The sequence below is a fragment of the Xenia sp. Carnegie-2017 genome, unplaced genomic scaffold (assembly GCF_021976095.1).
Source record: "Xenia sp. Carnegie-2017 unplaced genomic scaffold, XeniaSp_v1 HiC_scaffold_23, whole genome shotgun sequence".
In the NCBI taxonomy this organism is placed as follows: Eukaryota; Metazoa; Cnidaria; class Anthozoa; order Malacalcyonacea; family Xeniidae; genus Xenia; species Xenia sp. Carnegie-2017.
Genome location: NW_025813486.1, coordinates 20,801,088 through 20,826,080, shown reverse-complemented (window position 1 = coordinate 20,826,080; position 24,993 = coordinate 20,801,088). Strand labels below are relative to the sequence as shown.

Below are 24,993 nucleotides of genomic sequence, written 5' to 3'. Positions count from 1 at the left end.
GACTACCGCTAAGGTTGTCAAAACGTCAGTCAACATCAAAACCAACAGTTCTTTTCTGGACTTAAATAACCTTGGACGATCTACATAACATAAACAGGTAACGATACTCTCAGGTTCAAACCATGCATTTTGTTGTTAGTGAAATAAAACTTAAAGCACTGGTCCTTTTAAGTATAGCTGCAGTATAGATATCTTAACAGAAGGTCCACTCGTGTCGGAACCTTTGATGTTCATGTCCCCCACCTTTTTAAAGCAAATTCTAAAGCAGATAGCAAGAACTTCCGCTAGATCGCAATAGAAAATATAGATGTTTTTACAAATATATCGTTTTACACTACAAAAGCTTGGAACCTTATCTTCTTCGGCAAGCGTTTGCTTTAAACGTGAATTCTTAGTAAAATAACATTTTCGTGCAATACTATTCCATATTGATTTTTTGAAAGTATCTTGCTGGGAAGTCATGCATGCGTAGTGAAAATATACGCCACGATTTTAGCTGAGTGGACCTTCTGTTAGATGTCTATTCTGTGGTTTAGCGTCGTAAAGGAGGGACCTTAAGATTTCACGACGCGCGTTACAACGACGCGAGTTTGGCGCGCATGGCCTGGTGCGAATGCGTCCGCGTGTCATTGTAAGTTAAGTCATTAAGATTGGATTTCTTTAACGACGCGAACTTGTGAGTTCACTACCTATACTTTCAAAAAAATGGCCTCCTCCAAAAAAACAAAAAATGCTATAGCTGTTGCGTATGACGCCGCTTTGATAAACGAAGAAGAATTTGCGCTTTTGTATGATATTTCGCGTTCAAAGAACAATTTAGAAATATATAGTGGCCAAAATTGATATATCAGTAGCCGTTGTATAGTATTTTTATGCAAACATAAAAGGGAACACAAACCGTTATTACAAAGTAAGACAAATTTCAAAGCCACTGGATGTTAATTTAGCTAAACAATTAATTTAAATCACGATGAATTTATTGGTGTGCTTGATGAGCAATCACTTGATGCTGATGAAAACTGTTCTGCCATTTTCTTGCCTTGCTAAAAGCAAAAATGTAAACATATTTTACTCACAGATAAATATCAACACATCAATCACATACCAGACTCCACAGACAATTGTAACAGGTGAATTAAAAGCTGAAATACTTACTTTAAAACTTTTTTTGTGAAAAATTCCACCCTCGATGTAGGACGACGTGGGATTAAGCAAAGACGCCGCGTTGTAGAAGCAAGACAAAACTCAACGACGCACGCACATGCGCATTGGTTTAAAATTCATTCCGCTTGCGTTGTAGATGAGCGCGTCGTTAAATCTTAAGGTCACTATTAAGCAAAGACGCCGCGTTGTAGAAGCAAGACAAAACTCAACGACGCACGCACATGCGCATTGGTTTAAAATTCATTTCCGCTCGCGTTGTAGATGAGCGCGTCGTTAAATCTTAAGGTCACTATTGTCGCATATATGCTTCACGTGAGATAAATTCTGACGTCAGAATTTTGCGGACACGAACTATAAAAAACTCCACGCAAATTCCACGCAAAATAACTACACTGTCAGCAACTTGAAAATCATTTTTGTGCAACGCGGTGAAGTCTGGCAGAGAACGATCAAAGATGAGTTCTCTTAGTAGCTAATGTTAACTGTTGTTATAGTTAACTGTGTCTTTATAAAGCCAGGCCCTGGGAGCGAATTTTTGCGTTCATATCTTCGCTCTACGAAGCTGTACTTGAGCGTGCTTTTCATACGCTCCATTCACTTTTGAGTGACATTTTGAAGAAGTAAATTCAGGTAATTGACGTAAATTCAAGAAAATGTCGAGAAAGACCTCGAAGGGTGGTAGTAGTAATGTTAACTTTCTTCGTCGCCGTTCTACCGTTACAAGACGCGGAAGAAATACAGAGAATGATGAACAAAATCCTCCAGTAAATGATACCAAACTCCAGGTATATCAACTTCGTTGTGTCTAATAAAGTTTAGTTATTGAACATTTTTAGTAGGCGAAGTTTGTTGAAAATTTTCGAGATATTACTTATTAAACTTTGGAGAAATAAAAATACCGTTGCGTAATAATTTGAAATCTAGTAAATTTTGAAACTGCAATTTATGGCTGCGACCCAGGGCTACTGAAGACCATTTTTGGGTTTCGATTTTTCCTTATGATCAAATATTTGAATCATTTCTGATCGATTTGGAATATTTTTTATCAACACGTAGTTGATTTGTTGCTTGGCTGTTGTTTTATGTTTTGCAAATCACTACAGGATGCATAAAAAGATCTTTAGAAATGAGAGCATTGTCAGAATTTCAAAACCCTATTACAATGCTAAGCCTACCGGTGCATAAAAATTGTCAGCAATGTGCATATATTAACGTAATTTTTATATTTAGCCCCATCTCCCTCTGAGCCTCCCCCAGCTGCAAATCGCGATGCGCAAGCAGCCATACAAGATTTCAAAAACAACGATAGAAGCTCCAATTTAACGTAATAACAAAAACCAAAAATGTAAGAAAAACTTGGTTAGCGCTAGTTGCATCTTTATTGTTTTATTGCTCTTACATAAAAGTGTTAAAATTGTACATATGCATTTATGCAAAAATGTCGCATCATGTTTTAACTTGTTTTTGTGTATCGTTGGCTGATTCGATACCAACACTTTCTGTCATGTTATATATAAGAAATTCGATTTCATCTCAAAAGTTTTCATTTCTTAGAATGAGATAATTTGGATGTTTTCGCGGTTTTGTTGACAAACGCTAATTGCAATAATTCTACACTTACAACGTTGACATGTTTTCAAAGGAGTCTATTATTGCAACTGCATGGAAACGTTGTTTTCGTTTCATATTTAGCTACCTGACCGAAAGCAGCTGGGCATATTTTGACACTCGAGAGAGGAGCCATGTGGCTTCCCAGGCGTTCTTATTGGCTCCTCACTGAAATAAAATTGGCCTCCCATTTTTTAGGCACTTCAGCGTTTTTTGTAATTTGGTATTTCAAATATTTCACTGTGTATAATATTTTCCTTGCTTGAAGTAAGAATGCTTAGTTCATAACTCATCTGTTACCAGTTATACAATTGCTCTAGAAATGCATAAAATATCACTTACGAAATTTTCCGAGAGGGTCTGAGCTTGAACTCTTGAATTTTACTAACAAGTTCATTTTCTTGTTTATCTTTTTTGAGTTGAATGCTTGAAAAACGGACCTCCTGGATTTATGGCGGTGGGTGGGGGGGAGGGGTGGGTGCGCACATGCACCCTGTGCAGCTCTTGGTTAGGGGCATGATTCTTTCTACTTTTGCGGTTAAAACAAGATTTAAGCGCTAATTTTGAGCACATTGATAATGATGTTAAATTTCTTTATAGAAAGAAGAACAACAAAGAATATTGATTGGTAATCTTGTCAAGGTATATTTAAACGATAAATTCTTAATTTTTATGTTGCAAAGGTTAGGGTGTCTTCCAAAATTAGCAAAATTTTCTAAAATATAAAAGGGTAGGACAACCTTTCCAAACTTTGATGTCGGATTTTATGGCTATGTATAAAATCACGGGAGAAACTTTACGCGAACTTTAACTTTATGCAAAGCATTAACTTTATTCAAAGACGTCAATTATCTGTCATGATGAAAATTGTATTAACAACTCTCTATACCTATGTTTTTAGAGCGGTCAGTTGAGTGTTGATGAAGCTATGTCATTCGCCGACTCGACAGGCCTGACTGGAAATAGCAGTTCCAGTATTTCCAACTTTCGCGTGTACAAACATACCAAAGACAAAGAGCAGACAGAGCGCCAAATCCTGCAGTTTGATTTTAACGAACAAACCATATCCACGATCCGATTGGGAAAGTTTGACAAGCAGATAGGTTTTGATGAAATTCGTGATTATGAAAGCAAGGTAACTTCCACAACATGGTATTGAGTCAGTCTTTTTGGTAGGCAATGAATGCGCCATATTTTATGAGTTGATAACACTCTTCCGCACGTCGTCCTATTTCATGAGGGTAAGGGGCAGGTTGCACGAAGCCCGGATAGCGTTATCCATTAGATAGTAAAATTTTCAAACTTGTAAAAAAGGTGTTTATATTTTCGTTACGACAAAGAAATTTTGTAATCTTAGAAGCAATATTTATTTCAGTGATTGCTTGGTTCAAATCTTGTATTTTCCTTTTTAAAAAGTTTTTTAACCGTTTAAAAAAAATTGCTATCCAGGCTTCGTGCAACTGACCACTAGGGAATAGCTTTTTTAGACAGCTAAATCGATTTCAGAAACATTTGCAATATATTTAATAGGTCGAAAATTTCATCGTCTTGCATGTACTTTTTGGACCTGGAAGTCGGGACATCGCGGTGGAAGGACGTAAAAGGGGAAAAAAGTACATGCAAGACTGATATTGTTCATATAGGAACTGTAATGATTTCCACTCGTTCTAGACACCGTTATTTTTACAGTTTATGAGCGATATTTTTGTTACCATACTTTAAACTTTGTCAGTTGAGTTTGCCAATAAAGCTCCGCACAGTTGCATTGCTGAATGTTGTGTTGGAAGATCTCTGTGAAATTTAAAATGGTTCAATAATGAAATGAATACAACGGCATATTTATCATGAAAAAATTTTAAAACTTTCCAGGATGATTTGAAGTTTTTTATCGACTGCGGGGAATATAAAATGGAGTGCGACGCCGCTACGGCTGAAGAGAAAATCAAGGTACGAGCTTTTTTTCTCTTAGTTTTATATTTTCATACTAAAGTTTCTCTGAACTTTTCCAGATCTGTGATTTCTTAGAAGCCATTGTTTCGGGGAACAAAGACACGCTTCTTTCATCAGGTGTGTTTTGAAAATTGCGGCTCGAGAAAGATGATATTTTGTTGAATTGCTTTAAACTCAAAAAAATCTTTTAGTTTTGTTCTTTCCTGAATGACACGCGTATAAAATATTTCTAGGTAAAATAAGTCCTTTATCGCGATCAAGAATTTCAACATTGCAACAAAAAGTTATAAAGGAAGGACATGTTGAATTTGCAACATTTTTTTCGTGGAAAAAGTATGCAAATAGATTACGCAAGTAATATAGATCCTGTTGTCTTGTGGATCTTCACCACTTGTACATGATTTTGTAGGAGATTTATCAGAATAAAAGAAGGAGAATTATCTTGCTACAAAATCGGCAAAGAGAATGCGGTATACGACCTTTCTCTGTGAGACATTTATACATCATGTAGGGCACTTACTTTGTAACAATTTTGTCTTTTTTTTATGTCTCAGACTCCGTTAAACATTTTCAAACTTGGCCCCGGGCATTCTTCTGTCAAAAAACATGAATATAATGCGTTTAAAGTGTTGGCACAAAAGAAGGAATATGTGTAAGTCGTTGATAATAGAAATTACAGTTGGATTTCAAAATAGCAAATACCATGGTGAATGGTGATAATAACAATGTCATAGTTCTTAAAAGAACTGTTTTAACCAGAACACTAACATTCTTGGGCTATTTTGAAATCCATCTTTAAGTTTGTCACCACGACAAAGTCTCTGTTTCATTATTTAAGAAATTACAGTTGTATTTTAACAAATAGTACTATTATTGATTATTATTAACGGACATGTAATTTTAAACACGTTTTCTACTTACCCAAGAAAATCTCTACACCTTCGTTTATTTGCTAAAATTACTTTTGTTCCTTCGATCAAAGTTTTCGTATCATGAATCCAAAAAAAATGAAAGATGTTGATGCCATAACGAAAGAACGTGACGAATGGTTTGCAGTGAGTGCTTCGCTTTCAACGTAAATGAATTCATTAATCATAGCTTGTATGAAGTTTTGATGTGTTTTTTTTATACTTAGGCGTTGTCAGAAGCTTTTCAGCCTTCAAGTCCTTATGTGGATGGCACATCTTCCCTGGCGTCTCCTTCGCTACCCAAGCAAGGTTTGTTTTGAGATATTTTACATAGAACTAGACGTTTTTATCGTGTTGACACTTTGACAGTATTGTATTAACATGGAGATGCTTTTTACCACAGTAGAAAGAGTAAAAGTACAGCATTAAAACCCAACAATATACCACAACATTTTGAGCGTTTAACGTCACTCTCTTTAGGACAGTTTGCTATAAGTTTGCTCTACATCTCTGATTTCCCTATTCGCATCCTTTAGATATTCTTAACTCTGGCTTGGAACAAGACAAATCTCTTAAAAATATCGTGGAATGTTTGCAAAAGGTTTTTATGAAAAAAAGATTTCTGCAGAACTAAATTATGGAAAGATGCTAAATTTCGTTGTTATATATGTTTCGTTTTGAAAGGAATTGGGGCAGTTGAAGTTCATTATGAATGATTTAGATGCACCATCTCACGCCACAGCTCAGGTTTAGTTGAAACACTTCAAAAATACTGTTTTTCATTCACTCCAAAAAATGATTCCCCTTTTTTACCATTGTGTAACTTGATTTATGTAGATGGAAAAAATAGACGACATTGTGAAAGACTTGAATCATCAGATAAAAGCAAGTTTATTAACTTGGACTATGTAAGTAAAGATATCATTTGATTCAAAGATTTTACTCCTACGACTGACATACTTGATTTAGGAATTCAATGGTAGCGATGCACAGTACCTCAAGTTTCCCTATGAACCCTCATCGTCCTACAATATCCAAAAGGAATGGTGAGATTTCTTCAAACTCAAATCTTGAACTTAATTGCGCTCCAGTTGACGTCACTGACGGTCCAAGAAGGCATTCGTTGCAAAGAAAGATTATCGATGACGGTGCGTCTACTGAGGTGGATGGAAATGTTAATGAAACTGGTCCAATTGACGTCACTGACGGTCCTAGAAACCACATGTTGCGAAGAAAGATTATCGATGACGGTGCGTCTACTGAGGTGGATGGAAATGTTAATGAAACTGGTCCAATTGACGTCACTGACGGTCCTAGAAACCACATGTTGCGAAGAAAGATTATCGATGACGGTGCATCTACTGAGGTGGATGGAAATGTTAATGAAACTGGTCCAATTGACGTCACTGACGGTCCTAGAAACCACATGTTGCGAAGAAAGATTATCGATGACGGTGCATCTACTGAGGTGGATGGAAATGTTAATGAAACTGGTCCAATTGACGTCACTGACGGTCCTAGAAACCACACGTTGCCGACAATGATTGAGGATGGTGATGCATCTACTGAGGTGGATGACAATGTTAACAAAACTGATCCAAGTGATATTTCAAACTCAAAACATGTTCTAGAATCGAAAAATGACAACGGTAATCATGATTGAAGTGAACACTCTAAACCCTTATTAATTTTCATTTTCCCAATGTCCTTTATTTCAGACAATCAACAGCTATCAGCTGAAGTCAAAAGTCAATCCTCTGCATCTTGTCAGGATTCTAGTCTGGAAAATAAGAAATTATCAGAAGCATTTGAGAATTCTGTCTCAAAAACTTCAGTTTCTTCATCGCCTGGCCCACTGTCTTTGTCTAGTGCCTCAATCGTACCTACTGCCACACCTGTAGATGGAGGTAAAGTACCACTACTACCATCACCAGCATCATCACCAGCACCACCATCAGCACTACCACCACCACCTCTACCACCACCACCACCACCATCTGTGTGTAAGCCAAAGCCGACAATTCAGTTTCGACAACTCCCTTGGATAAAGGTTCCCGACAAACTGGTGAGAAACTGCCTCTCTTAATTAAAACGCACCTGTTGCGAGCTCAATTGTAAATTTTCTCAAACTTCTTTTTTTCAGTTTTCTTCTTCACTGTGGAGTAAGGCCAAAGATAGAATAAACGAGCTTGATGTAGAGATGATCAAATCTCGATTTAAAGTGAAAAAAGACGATGCATTATCAGAAAATATCTTTCAACGAAAAAATAGTATGTAAATACTGAACTAGGAAGCTGAAATTCCTGTGTTAATATTCTTTTAATAATAAGCAATTATTGGATGAAATTGAGCATGATATCAAGAGTTAGTCGGTTTGTTTGCCTAGACAATGTTTTTTTTATCGTTGTAGCTCAAAATGTAAAAAAGAGGACTTTAATAATGGATGAGAAACGTGCGCAAACTTTAGGTGAGAAACCTGGTAACGGGACGGGTAAGAGAACGTACGTTATTGGTGGTATTTTTAACCAATCAACGTAATCTGGTCTCTTTGCAGAAATCTTCTTAAAGGCTGCAAAATTAAACGCCAATAATATTGATATGCGGTTAAATTGCATTGATGAAACAGACGGTTTACCTTTGGAAAAAGTTCAATTTTTGAAAAGGTATTAGTTTTAATTCATGCTGAAGCTAAGAGTAGCATTTGAATGCTTAATCGTACTGATTTTTTCCCCAGCCATTTACCAAAACGAGAAGATAAGAAAAAGTATAAAGATTACAAAGATGGCAACAAAGATCTCACAAAGGCTGATCAATTTATGATGAAAGTATGAAAAAAAGAGCAAATATCTGTTGCACCGAAACATCTGTTATACCAAATCATTGTTTTTAGTTGTGTGAAATTCCTGATCTGAACGAGCGCCTTGATATCATTTACAGTATTAGGGAGTTTCCTCTTAAGTACAAAGAACTTTCATCTGTGAGTATTTTCATTTTTCTAAAACAATAATCCACCCATAAGTATTTCTTTTGTGCGATGTTTCTTTTTGCAGATCGTGTCATTGGTTGTAAAATGTTGTGATGACGTTGTTGAAAGCACAAAATTACGAGTTGTCTTGGAATACATTCTTGCGTTTGGGAACATCCTTAATATTGAGAAAGCCCGTGGCTTTCAAACATCCTCCCTTCCAAAGGTTGTCTTAAAATCTCAATGCGTTAAACACAAACATTGCAATAATGTTATAGCAAGCAGTCTTTTTTTCAGGTTATGATTATCGTATTTTTTTCTTTCGCAGTTATACGAAACACGTGACCTTGATCGTAGTTACAGTCTATTGCATCTACTTGTTGATATATTAAATGATAAAAACAAAGATGCTTTGTCTTTACCTGAAGATTTATCAAGTGTAAAAGACGTCACCGAAGGTTGGTACATTTCTCCTACCACCGTCACAATTTCACAAAGACAACTGATTTAAATTCACTTCAGTTTCCACGTGCATCCAGAATCTATGTGTGTACTCAATTGTCTATGTGTATACGATAATCCATGCGTGTGTTCATTTATCCATGTATATCCAGTTATCCTTGTGTATTGAGATATTCATATGTGTATTTAGTTATCTATGTGTGTATTGAGTTATCTATGTGTGTATTTAGTTATCTATGTATGTATTGAGTTATCTATGTGTGTATTAAGTTATCTATGTGTGTATTGAGTTATCTATGTGTGTATTTAGTTATCTATGTATGTATTGAGTTATCTATGTGTGTATTGAGTTACCCATGTGCGTATGTAGTTATCTATGTGTGTATTGAGTTACCCATGTGCGTATGTAGTTATCTATGTGTGTATTGAGTTATCCATGTGTGTATTTAGTTATTCATGTGTGTATTGAGTTATCCATGTGTGTATTTAGTTATCTATGTGTGTATTGAGTTGTTCATGTCGGTATTAAGTTATCTATGTGTGTACTTAGTTATTCATGTGTGTATTCAGCTATCCATGTTCATTCAAATATCCATGTTTATCCTGTTACCCTTGTGTGTATTCATTTATCCAAGTGCATCCACATATATTCGTACTTATGTATACAACTAATATCTTGGTTTTAGCTTCAGTAAAAGCTTTGACAGCCGAAGTCGAAGGTAAAGAATCGCATATAATGTATTTCAAGTATCATTTTATATCTCGTTGATTTGTTAATATTCATTTTACTTTGATAAAGTTTTATGTAAAAGTTTGCCAGCGAGCAAGAAGTTAGTTCGCAATCTTCACTCGAAATTCAACGAGGCAGATAAAGAATTTCATAACGATGTCATTGTATCCTTTCCTTTTGCTGCATGTGACTTTCGACAGCCTTGTTGGTTTCCTGAATAAATGAACACATTGAAAAATTTCTCAGTTCCTAGTGGCTTAGAGTAGTGCGCAGATTTCAGCAAATATCAGTGCATAAAAAGGAAATACCTGTGAAAATTTTTTTAAACTGCCCTAGATTGGTCAGCCAAATAAAGAGTAATCACACGAGCCAATCATGATAAAAAAATTCATAGGCGGAAAGTTAAAATATTGCACACAAAATTAAACAAAACCAATGGCGTAAGTTTAAGTAGATATTCTCTGGCGACGGAGTCCTATAGTTTAGCAATTTACAAGACATTTACGGACAAAAATATGAACACTGCTAAAAGTAGATACCTTTTCTAGCTAAATGTGTGTAAAAGCTGCAGTATCGTGGACTGTAATATTTGATGGATTGAAAAATACGAGCCGGTCGATTATAATAACTTGCCGGCTTAAATGTCGTACGCTGAAGTTAAAAACCAACAGAAGTAATAGCATGGTTTCTCGCTTTGATTGGCTCAGAAACATTCTTCCCAGTCCATTATTTTCCTATAATCGACCACGGTCCAAAACGCGTAATTTTAAAGTCAAATGTAAACAAACTTCGTAAAGCAAACAGCATAACGCAAAATAAAAGAAACAAAAAACCCATTTACGAATGCGATTCGAAGGAAAAACACTTAGAAAACAGTTTAACTATCCAGACGATACAATTTTAAACGATTTAATTTTTACTAACGAATACTATAAAAGTGAAAACCAACCCGTACAAAGAGCAAGGAAGAGAAAGAAAGCAAGCCTCGTTTCAGTTCAAATAATGCCATATAATAACCTCGCTTATTCGGTCGTTACTGAGAAATATCAGACCTCTGTCTTTTTGTACAAAACTCGCCCTACGGGCTCAGTCTGTACAAAAAGACCTCGGTCCTTTTTCTCCATAAAGATCTCGAGCTCGATTATTAAGGGCTTAATACTGATAACAGTTGTCATTTCCTATATATATTAGAAAATTTTCAATGATTACGAATTATCTCTCAAGAAGTTGGAAAAAAGCTGTGACAGAATGAATGAAAGCTATTCAAACATGCTGGTACGTTGATATATCTTTTTTTCCTTTTTCCTTCTGTTGATTCATAAACATTTTCCTTTTTTTTAGAAATTTCTTGGTGAACCTCCGAAAAAATATTCCGAAGAAGTTTTCTCAGACTTAAATAAATTTCTCACGCAATTTTCGTCTGTTATTCAAGAAAAGAAAAAAAGAAAAAGGTTTGCCTTAAAATTTGCAAATTTTTGCTATTAAGTCATTAAGAATTATAAAATAACTTATGGAACGCGTGCGCTGATTGGTCTAGAGCTGTGTTTGCATTAGCCTATGCAAAACGATCTGAGCTCAACCAATCAAATCATTAAATCAATCAAAGAGAATTTGCAAATCATTCATGAATACACGTCAGCAGAATATTAAAGCGTTTTATTTGTTTTGCATTGTTGTTATTTTATAAAAGAAATAAAAGATGGTTTTCGTGTTTGCACTGACTTATGCAAACCGGAGACGTTTGTGAGAACTCTCGAGCAGGTTCAAACCTCGACCTTCGGTCTCAGGCTTACAGTGATCTGCTCTCGAGTTCTCCCAAAAGTCTCCTCGGTTTGCATAAGCCTGTGCAAACACAGTGAACATCTTTTATTTCTTAAATATTTTTTAAATGTTTACTGTGTTTGCACAGGCTTATGCAAACCAAGGAGAACTTTGGGAGAACTCGAGAGCAGATCAGTGTAAGTCCGAGACCGAAGGTTGAGGGTTGCACAAGCTCGAGAGTCCTCACAAACGTCTCCGAGGTTTGCATAAGTCAGTGCTAACACGAAAACCATCTTTTGTTTCTTTTATAAAATAACAACAATGCAAAACAAATAAAACGCTTTAATATTCTTCTAACGTGTATTCATGAATGATTTGCAAATTCTCTTTGATTGATTTAATGATTTGATTGGTTAAGCTCAGATCGTTTTGCACAGGCTGATGCAAACACAGCTCTAGACCAATCAGCGCACGCGTTTCATTGCGTTTATATCATAATGTTCTATGAAGAACAGTTGATTCATGACCTATAAAGGACAGTATTTCTTGACCATCTCAAGAATTTCCTTTTCAGTCTGACGTAAATGTTTCGATTGTATGTCATTGACTCGAACATATCTGGTCTTGGTTTGCATTTCTGATCTATTTTCTTTGTAAATGATGTTTTTGTTTTAGTGTTTACAAAGTCCCTTCTGGAAAAGATGGCCTTCAACAGGTATATTTGTGGAAAATTTCTAGAGTCTAACTATCAACACTGTTACATATGTTTTAATGTAGAAGACAATTTCCGTGTTTCTTTAGAGTTATATAAAACGCGGAAAAGTTTGCGAGAATCGAGAAATTGCGCGGTAAGCACGAGCACAAAGTGCGAGTGTTTTCAACCAATTTCGAGTTTCTTTAGAGTTATATAAAACGCGGGAAAGTTTTCGAGAAACGAGAAATTGCGTGGCAAGCACGAGTGTTTTCAACCAATTTCGAGTTTCTCTCAAACTTTCACAAGTGCTTTTATAACTCAAAAAATCAAAAGGAACAAATAAAAATGTTTTCTATTTCCATAATAAAATAGGCTTTTAAAAACATAAAGATTAATTTATCGATTTTATAGTTTTAGAATAACATTGTTTATATTTTCGTCATTCAAATTCCCACAAACCACGCAACCTGCGAGACTTTTGCGCGACTGAAGTTCTCGTGCGTTAACAAAAGATGACAAATGTAAAAGAATCGTTTTAATTTTTCCTTTAAAATATATTTATGGTTGATTTGCAAATTCTTTTTAATTGATTGATTGATTTAATTTAATTGAGCTCAGATGAGAGCTCATATTTTTCCAGTTATATTATATATTGAAATTATTTTCATCATAAGTGAACAGACAATGCTTGCAATCTATTTGTTAAATAGAAACATGGTTTTTTGAGAGCGTTGTTGCTGTTTTATGCGTTGACGCTGACGTACCACACAAACGAATTTTAACCTCTTCTTTTTAACTATCGTTTATTCCTTATTTTTATTTTAAATTACAAATTTTCTTGTGTTTTTGAGTCGTTTTTTGTTGTAATTTTTCTTGACGTAGCCAGTTCACAACTTTGTTCATGTTATGTAAATACTTTGGTGCTTCACTCACTGTATAAACTATAAATTTTTAAAGAAATAAATAATGCTAATGTTCAAAAATTTACATCACCTCACCAAACGCTTGAACAGGCTGCGCTTATGGCAATTGAAGTAATTATAGACTGAAAATGTAGTTTCGGGTTCTTCGTTTCGTAGCTCTCTAGAATTTGTTTAATGTCAAAAATAAAATTCTGTTGTAAATTTCTTATTGTGTTATAGTTAATGAGAGAACGAGTAAACACCTGTCCACCACTCAAGTCCACATCTCAAAAAACGCGAACGGAGAAAAATTGCAGTTAGTCCAACTTAGTGGAAACGTCAAGGAAGGAATTTTACAGGAGTTAAGTGGAGGCTAACATGTACTATGCGATGCGTCTTTTCCTTAAACATTATCTTTATTTATATTCATGTTATAATATCACATCGATGGGGAGAGGTAAGCAACTTAAGATGTGCCAAAAAAACAACCTTTAGAATTTGAAATTGTAATGAAAAAGAAGGGAAATCCCCACCTCTCCCTGGCTACGCTTGTAACATTCATACCATACATCTTCTGTCACTATGTATGAAAGTTTTGATATTTTTTCCAATTTTTAGAATATACCTATTCATTTTTCATCGTCATTCTATTAAAAATATTCTTTGGCACTTTTTCTATTCGATCTAATCGGGGAGTGAATATCGTAAATTGAGGGAGGGGACTGGTAAAAGGGGATCATTTATTACTGGTAAAAATTTTACGCAAGATATTTTTTTCGCCAGTTTGGTTATTCACGATTTTTTTTGTAATGTACTATTTAATGACCATCAGAAATGGCATGCTCATGCTTTGTTTATAGTTATTTGTATTGAGTACAATACATTACCTTCTCAATACAAATCAGGATTTTGCATGCATACAAAAACAGTAAAAACAAGAGTGTATGACGTTTATGGCGAGTGACGTCATACCGTGTATCTATAACTGAAAAGACAACGGTTGAATGTTATCTATTTGTTAAATATTTTCATTCAAAGGCTTTGTGAACTGTTCTGTGTTCATTCGTACTTCCTCCAAAATATGCGCAATTCGGTAAAGATCACCATAGCGCATGCGTTGCTCGTTGATTTCACATCCGTAAGATGATTAAAATGGGCTGTTTATACGAAGCTGGGCTGGCCCGCTTAGCGGGACAGCCCGGTAAGCGAGATGAATTTTTGATGTGTTCATATGACGTTCCTCTCGCTTGCCGAGACGTTTTTCGCTGTCAAAATGAAGACTTTTATAAAGCATCTTCTATTTATAATCAGAGAGATTATCGATCAAATGCTCCATCATCTTTGTGTCGCAGCGAAAGCTCTTTCTTTGAACCATTCTTATGACTTTTTTGCTAGCTTTTGCAAAGCATGCATTCTGCCATTTTAATATGTCATCATACGCTAGCTCGGCAGTTGAGTGTTTACATAAGAAAAATTCATCCCGGCAGGCGAGATCTCGCTTTTGCCAAGTGAGATCTCGGTAAGCGGGCCAGCCCATGTCGCCATATAAACGAAAAGAGATTTTTGATATATCTACTACGTAGGGAGATCTTGCATAACGGTAAGCGAGCCAGCTCGGCTTTTATATGAACAGGCCCTAACATGGCGGCTTCGGGCTAGCGAGAAATTTCCGTCACTTAATTTTTATTGAATTTTCGAGTATTGTACAATACAAGTTAACAGATAATCCATATTTGCCACGCAGATGAGCCATGCGGTTTACAAATAAATCAAAAAAGAATATCAGAAAATACACACCTTGCATGGAATGGGCGCTCTCTTTTCGTTTGCAGCATGACCGTTCAAATGTAAAGATTCTTTTCTTTGACAATGGTGTATGTTTTTGTAATCATAATCTTCATTCTTTTCAACGAAGATATTCGCTATAAATTTTTACCCACAAATGCGACAGATCATCTAAACATATATAATTTAACTTTTCAACCTTACTTTACTTGACATGAATGATCGCGTTCTTAAAGACATATCTACAATGCAACGGGACTTCCTCCCGCAAGTTCTAAATCTCCGGTTTATGATTCAAAAATCATCTATATTTAACTTTCATGTTTTTGCTCTGTATTGGATGTTGTCGTCTTTTTCTTCTTCCTGTTATAACGATGTTTGTTATGGTGAACACGTGGTTTTAGTTTATTAACGGTTGTTGATTTTGGTGGAGGATTTGGTGATATATTGACTATCGTTCCGACGGCCTTCGTTCTTCCTTCCCGAAATACCATGCGCGTTCCAAGTTTTAAAAATTCTGGTTGCTTGATGAACTGGAAATGAACCAAAGCTTTGTCGCCCGTTCGTAGGTGGTCTTTGTTCATTGATAAGATCGTCGCTGTTTGACGAATGCTGCCACAATGGACTGAGAAATAAAGAGGTTACGTTAGGTCAAGTCACTATCCATTTTGGTGTGATGACGTTGAAAGTAGGATTCTTATATACTCCAGTCTAATATCTTCAATAGGAGTGATCTGATGTTGAAACTTTAGTTCTTATATACTCCAGTCTAGTGTCTTCATCAGGAGTGATCTGATGTTGAAACTTTAGTTCTTATATACTCCAGTCTAGTGTCTACATCAGATATGATCTGATGTTGAAACTTTGGTTGTTATATAAGTCCAGTCTTCTCTACTATTCAACAGGAGTAATCTGATGGAAATCTTTGCTGGAATTAGATATTGAAACTGAAATGATATTCTAGTCTAGTGTATTAATCAGGCGGGACCTGACATTAAAATTTAATTCCTTGCATACTCCAGAACTTCAGGAGTCAAAGGTTGAATATCGTCTTTTTCAGATAAAGTAATATAATGTAAGAGTTGAGACATTAACAAACAATGTAATGTAAGCTGCCAATGTAAACATGAACAATACATCAACTCACCCATGGCTTGATATTTTGGACTTATGGTTGTAGGATGATGAAGGACAAGAATCTCTCCTTCGAACTCCCAGCATGCAGTTGGTTTTAATCGTTCATCCACCAAAAACATTCCTTTTCGTATTTGATTGCGTTTAATCTAAACAGTAAACAGTAAATGCCAAAAATTGTTTATCCAGTTTTCCTGTAAGTGTTGTGAAAAAAAAACCCCTCAAATATTCTTACCTTCTTTAACGCGAAAGAACAAGTTTGTCCACCACGCACTTCGCGTACTGGCATTCGCTTGCGATGGATGCCTTTTATGGAAACCGGCGCGAATTGCCCTAGGGAGTCTGGTCCGAGTAGAAGCACGTCATTTAAACGTATCGTGCCCTTAAGACAGGTCCCGGATATCACAGTACCGACACCCTTAAGGAAGAAGCGAGGAGAAAACTGTAGGGAAAGTTTGAGGTGCATAGATTTCATTTATTTTCATTGATACTTCATCATAACGGAAGCAATCTCGCTTGCAAAGGAAGTAATCCGTAATCTAATCACCGTGTTAGCAGATTATGGATAGACAGCACATATAATTTTATACATACTGAAAGCTACAACCATTAAGTCAATCAGTTGTATCAACTAATCATTATCTATGGAAAAACAATTATTTAATGAAAATAGTTGGTAGAAGAATTCATTAGAAGAAGTCATTAGAAGAAGTCATTAGAAGAACTCATTAAAAGAAGTCATTAGAAGAAGTCATTAGAATGTAATCGAGAACTAAAATTACATGTAGATGACAAATTGTTGTTAAGATAGCCTTTATTTATCTAACTTTAAGGAAGATCACTTTATAATCACTTACTGGAACAGAATAGGTTTCGTCCACTTGAAACTCTGCCGGATCTGATTCGCTATAGTCACCACCAGATGACAGAAGGTTGAGGAACATCTTCAGCAGGTCTAGGTTAATACCTGTGACATTTGAGACCTGAAATATTGGACAGACTCTGAAAAAAAATTAAATTTAATACTTGAGGAGAATGGCTCATGAGCAAAACAATATCAATGACGACAAAAAAGTCGATGTAATTGTATTCCACTCAAAGAGGAAATCGTCAATTAGAGTGTATGATTCTTAAAATGCTTCTCATCATCGCAACTTTGAAAAATTATGCAGGGTTGTATCAAAGACGCAACGGTAAAGAAGTCTTGGAGCTGTCCGCGATAATGGTAAACATATTTTGCATACGTATTGGGTGGATCAAGATCTTAAAGGATGTTAAATAAGATCCTACAAGATCTTAAATAAGGTTTATAGAATCCCATGGTAAGATCTCACGTAGCTAAGATCCCGATAGGATCCTGTATAACATCTTTGATCCCGTAGCTAAGATCCCGATAGGATCCTGTATAACATCTTTGCAGGATCTTATTTAAGATCTTTTAAGATCTAATAGGATGTAAAGTTTCAATAAGATTTCTTTGTTAAGATTTCTACAAGTGTAGAAAGTTTCTAGATCTAGTTTCAGGATCTAAAGTTTCAATAAGATTTCTTTGTTAAGATTTCTACAAGTGTAGAAAGTTTCTAGATCTAGTTTCAAGATCTAAAGTTTCAATATGATTTCTTTGTTAAGATTTCTACAAGTGTAGAAAGTTTCTAGATCTAGTTTCAGGATCTAAAGTTTCAATAAGATTTCTTCGTTAAGATTTCTACAAGTGTAGAAAGTTTCTAGATCTAGTTTCAGGATCTAAAGTTTCAATAAGATTTCTTTGTTAAGATTTCTACAAGTGTATTGACTCTTGAAATATACATTTACCTTTCTGAGACAAAGTTCGTAGCAGACACGACCACATCATCTTTATTCTGAATCATCATTGGAATTTTACGACAACCAGGAGATTTTAAGACTCTGACGAGAAGTTTTAGTGTATCGTGCAGAACATTGGGAGGACACATGTCAATTTTTGTAACGACGACAAACACAGGCACGTTCAAAGCTAATGATAACCCAAGATGTTCTAGGAGAAAGGTACGTATATACATATAAGAAACTTAGATTTGCGTACATCTGTATCAGGAAAGAATTTCTTTAGATAGTTGATTGATACAAGAACATTTGAAATATAATTATTCCAAAGCTATCATCAGAGAATATATATAATATATTAATCCTAACACGGTTTTTATGTGCACATGAAAAACATGTAACTTGGACGAGATTTGAACTCGCACCTTTGGGATACTAGTCTGCCGTTCTAGATGTTGACCTGAGTCAAATCTCTTTAAACTGCGTATGGACGAGAGATTCTCCCAACTATAGCAGTTTAAATTTTATTTGTAGGACAAAACGTTTATCTTCACATGGACCTTCGCGGCTAGAAGTAGAAGTACTTGCATCGGGATGTGGCTTTTATTATACAGGTTTGTAACAAACAATAACGTTTTAAACAGTAGAGCTGTTCCGACGCTATTTTTACTAAAATTCTAAAAATTAAACGGTGTCTTTTCTTTACAAAATGAGTGTGCTCTCCTATTTACGTCACTTCCGGTGACGAGTCGCCTTTTTCTAGCCCTAAAAGTCTGTTGCAATAAAATTTTGAACCAATGAAATATTCTGCAAATTTTCAATGAATCAATTTAACGAAGAATCTAGTTTTGTTATTTCCCTGACCCTGATATAGGTTCTTCAATGCAGGTAAATATAAAATATATATGATTTTAAAATGTCCCTTGATCATTTTTTAATCTAAATTCCTACCTTTGGTCATGCCAATTATTCCAGCATTTGCACCAACCTGTTTGGTATAAGAAATGTATATTTATATGTATATTTCTCAAGGGTATTTTTTAAAGTTCATTGCCAGTGCCTACCATCAACATTGCAAAATCTGGAGCATGACCTGTCATGCCAAATATTGTTGTTTTCAAGTATTTTTCATGACCAGCCAAGTCTATGAAAGTTATGACCTAACAAACAGAAAAGGAGTCAACTTTCCAAGTAACATTTCACCACTAGCAACTTTTAAATGCAGTGCTAGTATTTGCTAGCTTTAAATACAACATTTTGACATTACTTTAGATGACTCCCGACAAATTCTCTGCCAGTCCACATTGCTTCCTGAAAAAATTGATGTTCAAATTTATATGATCCAATAAGTCCAAAGTCAATTTGATGATTTAAACCCACCATGAACCTCAGCTTTGTTAATTACATTCCCTTGACTGTCAAAACCGAGAATATCATTTCCAACACTGCTTGTACGTCCAGACTCAACTTCATGTTTATGTCGAAAGAGTTTCTGGCGAGCAAAACCTCGGCCATTGTCCAGTTCCCCATGAGTAAGAACACCAAGTAAAGTACTTTTACCGGCATCAACATTTCCTACAACAGCAACTCTGAAGCAAAGGATATGCTTGAAATAAACAACTAAATAATCTCATTGACAGAAGAGCAGGATTTGGTTTTAGATGCGTACCGAACTTCAATGAAATCTTCATCTTTTACTGTGTTACGCAGTAAATATTCAACTATTTTGCCACCATTTGCAGTGAGTTTCTCACGAAGAGAAAGCATTTCGACACCACAGCATTTTGCCAAGCTTTCCAGCGTAGCAATGGAAGCTAAAAGATCATCTTCATTCAGACCACTTGAATCTCCATCTAAGAAAAAAGAAACCGACGTTTTCCATTTCAAAACATTGAAAACAACAAATCATGAAATAAGAAAATGCCATTAATAAACAAATTCAATACCGCCAACACCAATTTCATAGATTGTTTCGCCATTTCCATCTCGTAACATCTGCTGTAGTTGCCATAGCAACAAGTCATATTCATCATCATTAGGACTGACCAGCATTGTCTGAAACAATGCAAATGACAAAATTAAGCTATGTGGCGAAAAACAAGCAATCCTCAGGGACATTGGAGAAGGGTAAAGGGACTATGACCCCCCTCTCCCTCCAATAATTTTTTCGCCATTTTGATCATTTGAAAATGTGCATGTCCTATTTTATTCTAACACTCACTTGCTAAACTATTACCACTAACACAGAACTAAACACAGCCCCTGTATAGAGAACATACAGTAGAGCCATTCCATTGAATTTTTTTGTGCCACACATATCTCATTGTGCATGTGATTACCATAGTGGCAGCCAGTCAATTGCTTTTTTCAACCAATAGGAATGATGAAATGGCTTACAACAGCCAGTAATCTTATTAAATATACAGCAGCCAATTGCACAGAGAAGTGGCCCTACTGTATACTCCCTATACTGTGACACAGTGAATATGCCTGTTCTATAGATGTTGACAATAGAGGTAAAGTAAGATCAAATTTTCATTCACAGACTTTTTTTTCTAAAAACTAAACTTATGCATTAAATTATCACTAAAATATTTGCCAAACATTGGTAAAAAAGTCAGGTTGGCCAACTGTTCGCCTGTATCATAAACGAAAGGTTCAAATTTTTAATAAGGAAAATTGTAAATAAACCTTCGCACAAGACAACGTTCGTGTATCATGTGCTTCCCCATTCAACGCACAATTTTCTTTCTCGACAGGAGCAAAGAGGTTAATATCAGCATCAAAACATATCGGGCTATTCCTGTTATCTGCCATAATCCAACTTACTACAAAAGACATTGACATTCGCCTGCTCAAGCCTTATGATCATTTGTCCACAAATATAAGTCAAAAACCAAACTGATTAGCATTCAACAAATTGAACATAATAAAGTATTGCACCTACTGTAAAAAACCTCTGCTACGTTTGATTTCTACAAAAGATTCATTCAATAATACTATCTACTGCCACGTTTCTTTCATTGTCAAAAAACCATTGGTTTCCAAGGTCTTCCTTTCAAACTTTCTCCTTCAAATGCTTTGGATACACTCACCAAAGGCCGTAATCCAATTGTCATTTACATCTAGATTTTTTCTGATGCAATTTCTTACTACCAAACGAAATTCTAAAATCCTAGAGCTCGTTTGAATTCCTTTCTATAGCATTAAAGTTTGAAGAAAAAAAGTGACGTAGTTCCCAGGCTACGTTGCGCCAACGCGGGCAATATTTTCTTGGATATCTGTTGAATATTTTCTATATCGAACGACGACATGTCTGACTTGTAGCTGAAGATGTTTTAAATAGGTGGATGTGTAAGGAATCATATTTGAAGCCTAGATGTACCATGAACGTCAAAGATTACAGTTTTGTGCACTTCACGCTCTTAACAATCTCTTCCAAGCTTCAGTGTTCGCTAAGCAAGATTTGGATGATATTTGCAATTCTCTGAATTCTCACGCGAAGCTTAATCCTCACAAAAGTATTTTTGGTTTGGGAAATTACGATGTGAATGTATTGTCTGCGGCTTTGGAGCTCAAACATTATCAATTGATCTGGTTTGATAAACGGAAGTAAGTCAGCAATTGGAAAAAATTTTTTGTACGTTATTTCTTAAGACGCATTGATTGATCAACAGAAGTTAACAACTTCAGTTAAACACCCCTTATAATGAAGTTTTTCTTCATAGGAGTTTGATTTCACAAAGATGAATTGAGACTGTCATCACCCTCTTTATCTCTGGTCTTGCATGTGTGCAGTTATACTTCAAGACATTGTTGCTGACAGTTTCATAATTTGCAGGGAGGGGATATTCGTATATGCTAACACCTCAGAAACATTTGATTGATTTCAAAAGAACATGATGAGGCAAAAGATGCATTTTCGAAGGTTTTCTCCCTCCCTTCTCCTCCTCCCAAATTATGGACCTGGAAGCACCACTTCATCCAGACAAAGACTGACCAACTAATAAAAGGAGTGGTTTGATTTAGACCAAGTTCATTTTTCAAAATACCTTGATTTCACAAGTCCTACATTTTATCTAACACCAGAAGTAACCTTTCTTTACCCGATTCTTCTTCCCATAAATTTCTTTTATTACCTATAGGAATTTGAACTCCATAAATTTATTTCATGTCTTTGGTTTTGTCATTAATAAGCTCTATAAACCGAATGTCTTTGGCTTACCAATTCCTTTAAATCGACGGCATTGGCTGGCAGTACGTTATATCAATGGAAGGTATTATAATCTTGACTCAAAACTTTCTCAACCTGAGTGCATTGGAAATGAGGACAGTTTGATTGACTTCCTTGCCAACGAAATTTCTGTTCCTACGACCGAGATGTTTCTGGTTGTTTCAAATGCACTGGATAAGAATAGTTGGTGGAAAATGGATAAATAAATCAGTTCCAATTTCAATAGAAATGATTTCACAAATTCTTCTACAACATACAAGATTCAATTTCTTTAATGTGATTGGTTAAAGAACAGTGCATTATTCCAAATGCAATGCAATGCTAAAAACTCAATTGTAATTTGGCACCAAATTACAATTTCAGGCATTGTTAAAAACAGACTCAAGTATTTTTGCATGTATATCACAAAGTAATATATTCAATGATTTTCTTTGATTAACTCACTGAAACCTCTTTTCCAAAACTGCCCATTAAACCACACTGTCAACTCAGTTTTGTGTTTTTATTGAAAGCATTTTTTATTTATATATTTGCAAGATTTAGACTGCATAATTTATGCAGTTGGTATTTAATTCAGTCCACTTTCAAAACAAAGCTCTAACATTTGTTAAAAACACAAAGTATCTTCATCATGCTTTGTGTCAAATTATCAACCATATGTTTTTTTTGTGAAATCCAATGTTTGTAAAATCAATGAACTCATATTAATTCTGTCATGCTCACAGTTCAATGCCTAATGTTAATAAATCACAAAAGATCAATTGAACAAACTCCAGAACTCTGTTTTGAGAAGTGACATATTGTTTACTTAAGACATAAAAATTTTTAGTATTTTAGTATTTGTTAGTAGCTGGACAATGTATGTTCATATAGTTGATTAATAGCTTTTCGAGTAGATAGAGTTTTACAAGTGGAGGCAATAATTAGGTATTGGTTGACAGTTTTTTATTTACGAAAGTAATATCATCTGAACTCAAAGATAGATGGACTATGATCAGGAACATGATGAAGGTTTAATGTCTGAAACCTGCAACAGAAAATGAATTTGTAATCACAGACACTTCACTTCATTTTTCCATAAATTCTGTTTACCATTCGGATGTTTTGTGATAATAGTAGCCTTCCATGGTTGCTGTGGACTTTTGGAAACATATGTAATAGAAGCCGGCAAACGAAGCACCGTTTATGTCTTTAATTGTATGGTCTGGTACAAGAAAATGTTCCTGAAAAGTGAAGAAGAATTCATAACAATGAAAGGTACGTTGATATCTATCATACACTAGACCGGGTCATATCTACTTGGAGGGTTAGAGGTGTCAACCTATAAATTGCAGTTGACTGGCTGCCACGTGGCACAAAAAAATTCAATGGAGTGGCTCTACTATATGTTCTCTATACTGTGTTTAAGACTTATGTTTTTTGAAAAGACCAAAGGTGCTACATCCTCAAGTCAAAAAGATCAGGCCATGTCAAGGATATTACATATTAAAGTCTATGCTTGGTAACCACCCCTTTTTGCCTAATAAAAATGGTTATAAGTGATAGATTTCAGGGTATTGCTTTTCAGGGTATTGCTTTAAGATTCTAAGCTAGAGATCATGTAAGATCATGCACAGGAATCTTATTTCTGTCATATGCAGATACAGTAGGATCTTATATAGGATTTTACTGTTATCTTCAAGGAACGTACTTAGATCAGAAAGATCTTTAGGCATATGTATTCATCCAAAGTTCATTTTCTATATTTTTCATCATAAATATCGAGAAGTAACTTACTTTCCACCTCATGAATGCAAAGTCCAAATTATTTAGCTGTCTGTAATCAAAGTTATCGCTGTTGAAATTCTTGGCAAATTGATAAAATAGAGGGAACTTTCCCTAAAAAAATACATACAAATACAACAAAGTAAAATTCCCTGGCCCTGAAAATGGTGTGATTTTGAACAAAATAGCAATTTCAAACCCAGTGTTTTCTGTCAACTTCTTCGTTTGCCTCCTGAAGAAAAAAATTTATTATTAATAAAGTGTGATTTTGTTTAAAAAAACTGGGATTTTCCATTTGTATTGAAGCAATATTTAGAAGTTGAAATATTAAGCAAGAAATGTGAAAACAAATGGTAAACTTTGCTAGAAGTATGTATAAAGGAAAATATTTTTCTCACTCCTTTTTGATGCTAAATGATACAATGAATGATAAAAAAAAGTTGCAAGTGTCACAAGTAGAAAAATTATGTGGTTTTCAAAGTTGAAATAAAAGAAAAACCTTGTCACTTCTACTCAGACTTACCCATTTTCTTGTTAGAAATGGATGTTTATCACAAATTATTTCACCATCAAAATATGTGGTTAATAATGGATATTCCTAAACAAACATGGACAAACAAAGTTTCAATGTCACAGCTTTCCAATATGTACATATTTGTACAAGTAATTGGAGAATCCCTAAGTACAAGACACTGATTAAATAAATAATAAAAAACGTATAAATTGATAACATATAAACATTTTAAAACAACATTTACTAGATACCTAAATTAAAGATCAACTTTACCTCTGTTAAACCTATTATTTTTAGATAGCCACAAAGAAACGCGTTTTCTTCATCAACGTGCTACAAGAAATAACATTTAATTTTGTACTCGGACGTTGGCGCGCAATTGAAATTCGAGCGCCAAAAACAATGAAAGTTATTTACCTGTAAAACTACTTCAACATCGTAACTGTTTCCTTTGCTCTTTTGACCCTGAAAACGACTACCGCTGTATAAAGGCTATGCGGCAGCCCTGGTTGATTAAATTTCGGCGGTAAAGGTTCGCATTGAATTTTCAGTCCCGGCATTTTGTATTGAATTAATGTTGATATGTCAAATCATAACATTTCATTTGACCGAGGC

The 24,993-nt window shown here is 35.1% G+C and overlaps 4 protein-coding genes and 1 long non-coding RNA gene across 7 annotated transcripts; 2 read left to right on the top strand and 3 right to left on the bottom strand.

Moving 5' to 3' along the window:
- Positions 1–839: 839 nt before the first annotated feature.
- Positions 840–1,270, bottom strand: LOC124448798. Its single transcript, XR_006949258.1, has 2 exons — positions 1,156–1,270; positions 840–1,043 (listed from the first exon to the last, which is right to left on the bottom strand). It is a non-coding gene; the product is annotated as an uncharacterized LOC124448798 (long non-coding RNA).
- A 262-nt stretch (positions 1,271–1,532) lies between these two features.
- LOC124447717 (formin BNI1-like) lies at positions 1,533–13,813 on the top strand. Of its 3 annotated transcripts, none has more exons than XM_046998694.1 (29): positions 1,533–1,794; positions 1,889–1,949; positions 3,373–3,414; positions 3,674–3,907; positions 4,642–4,719; positions 4,782–4,839; positions 4,956–5,055; positions 5,132–5,192; positions 5,277–5,374; positions 5,705–5,777; positions 5,858–5,939; positions 6,167–6,231; positions 6,315–6,377; positions 6,468–6,538; positions 6,600–7,279; positions 7,349–7,695; positions 7,774–7,900; positions 8,041–8,097; positions 8,185–8,293; positions 8,365–8,455; positions 8,521–8,607; positions 8,681–8,821; positions 8,924–9,053; positions 9,744–9,776; positions 9,857–9,951; positions 10,979–11,062; positions 11,129–11,238; positions 12,224–12,263; positions 13,385–13,813. In XM_046998694.1, the coding sequence occupies exons 4-29, from the start codon at positions 3,701–3,703 to the stop codon at positions 13,463–13,465; spliced, it is 3,168 nt and encodes a 1,055-aa protein (XP_046854650.1). In that variant the 5' UTR covers positions 1,533–1,794; positions 1,889–1,949; positions 3,373–3,414; positions 3,674–3,700; the 3' UTR covers positions 13,466–13,813. The 3 variants fall into 3 exon arrangements, with proteins under 3 accessions (XP_046854650.1, XP_046854649.1, XP_046854647.1); XM_046998693.1 differs by having other exon boundaries at positions 1,533–1,949; positions 6,600–7,056; positions 7,159–7,279; XM_046998691.1 differs by having other exon boundaries at positions 1,533–1,949.
- Positions 13,814–15,087: 1,274 nt separating this feature from the next.
- Positions 15,088–21,095, bottom strand: LOC124447718 (GTP-binding protein 1-like). Its single transcript, XM_046998695.1, has 13 exons — positions 20,814–21,095; positions 20,558–20,694; positions 19,813–19,921; positions 19,536–19,719; positions 19,247–19,455; positions 19,134–19,177; positions 18,931–19,026; positions 18,818–18,854; positions 17,876–18,077; positions 16,921–17,065; positions 16,299–16,481; positions 16,077–16,212; positions 15,088–15,554 (listed from the first exon to the last, which is right to left on the bottom strand). Exons 2-13 carry the CDS (start codon positions 20,681–20,683, stop codon positions 15,241–15,243), a joined length of 1,785 nt encoding a protein of 594 aa, XP_046854651.1. The 5' UTR covers positions 20,684–20,694; positions 20,814–21,095; the 3' UTR covers positions 15,088–15,240.
- Positions 21,096–21,118: 23 nt separating this feature from the next.
- On the top strand, positions 21,119–22,591 carry LOC124447722 (josephin-like protein). Its single transcript, XM_046998700.1, has 2 exons — positions 21,119–21,478; positions 22,012–22,591. Exons 1-2 carry the CDS (start codon positions 21,246–21,248, stop codon positions 22,304–22,306), a joined length of 528 nt encoding a protein of 175 aa, XP_046854656.1. The 5' UTR covers positions 21,119–21,245; the 3' UTR covers positions 22,307–22,591.
- On the bottom strand, positions 22,589–24,990 carry LOC124447720 (glucose-induced degradation protein 4 homolog). Its single transcript, XM_046998698.1, is given in 8 exon segments — positions 22,589–23,127; positions 23,193–23,323; positions 23,877–23,978; positions 24,064–24,096; positions 24,388–24,462; positions 24,652–24,711; positions 24,796–24,869; positions 24,872–24,990. Coding segments are annotated over 8 exon segments (606 nt in total). The 5' UTR covers positions 24,939–24,990; the 3' UTR covers positions 22,589–23,063.
- Between the last annotated feature and the right edge of the window lie 3 nt (positions 24,991–24,993).

Bases quoted from the DNA above. Each gene is read 5' to 3' on its own strand.
- LOC124447717 (XM_046998691.1), top strand. From the start codon at position 1,818: ATGTCGAGAAAGACCTCGAAGGGTGGTAGTAGTAATGTTAACTTTCTT. The intron at 3,908-4,641 runs GTAACTTCCACA...AAAACTTTCCAG, and splicing joins TTCGTGATTATGAAAGCAAG to GATGATTTGAAGTTTTTTAT. The intron at 7,696-7,773 runs GTGAGAAACTGC...TCTTTTTTTCAG, and splicing joins TAAAGGTTCCCGACAAACTG to TTTTCTTCTTCACTGTGGAG.
- LOC124447718 (XM_046998695.1), bottom strand. From the start codon at position 20,683: ATGGCAGATAACAGGAATAGCCCGATATGTTTTGATGCTGATATTAAC. The intron at 18,078-18,817 runs GTAGGAATTTAG...CCTTTCTCCTAG, and splicing joins AATAATTGGCATGACCAAAG to AACATCTTGGGTTATCATTA. The intron at 16,213-16,298 runs GTAAGAATATTT...TTTACTGTTTAG, and splicing joins GTTCTTTCGCGTTAAAGAAG to ATTAAACGCAATCAAATACG.
- LOC124447722 (XM_046998700.1), top strand. From the start codon at position 21,246: ATGTACCATGAACGTCAAAGATTACAGTTTTGTGCACTTCACGCTCTT. The intron at 21,479-22,011 runs GTAAGTCAGCAA...TATTACCTATAG, and splicing joins ATCTGGTTTGATAAACGGAA to GAATTTGAACTCCATAAATT.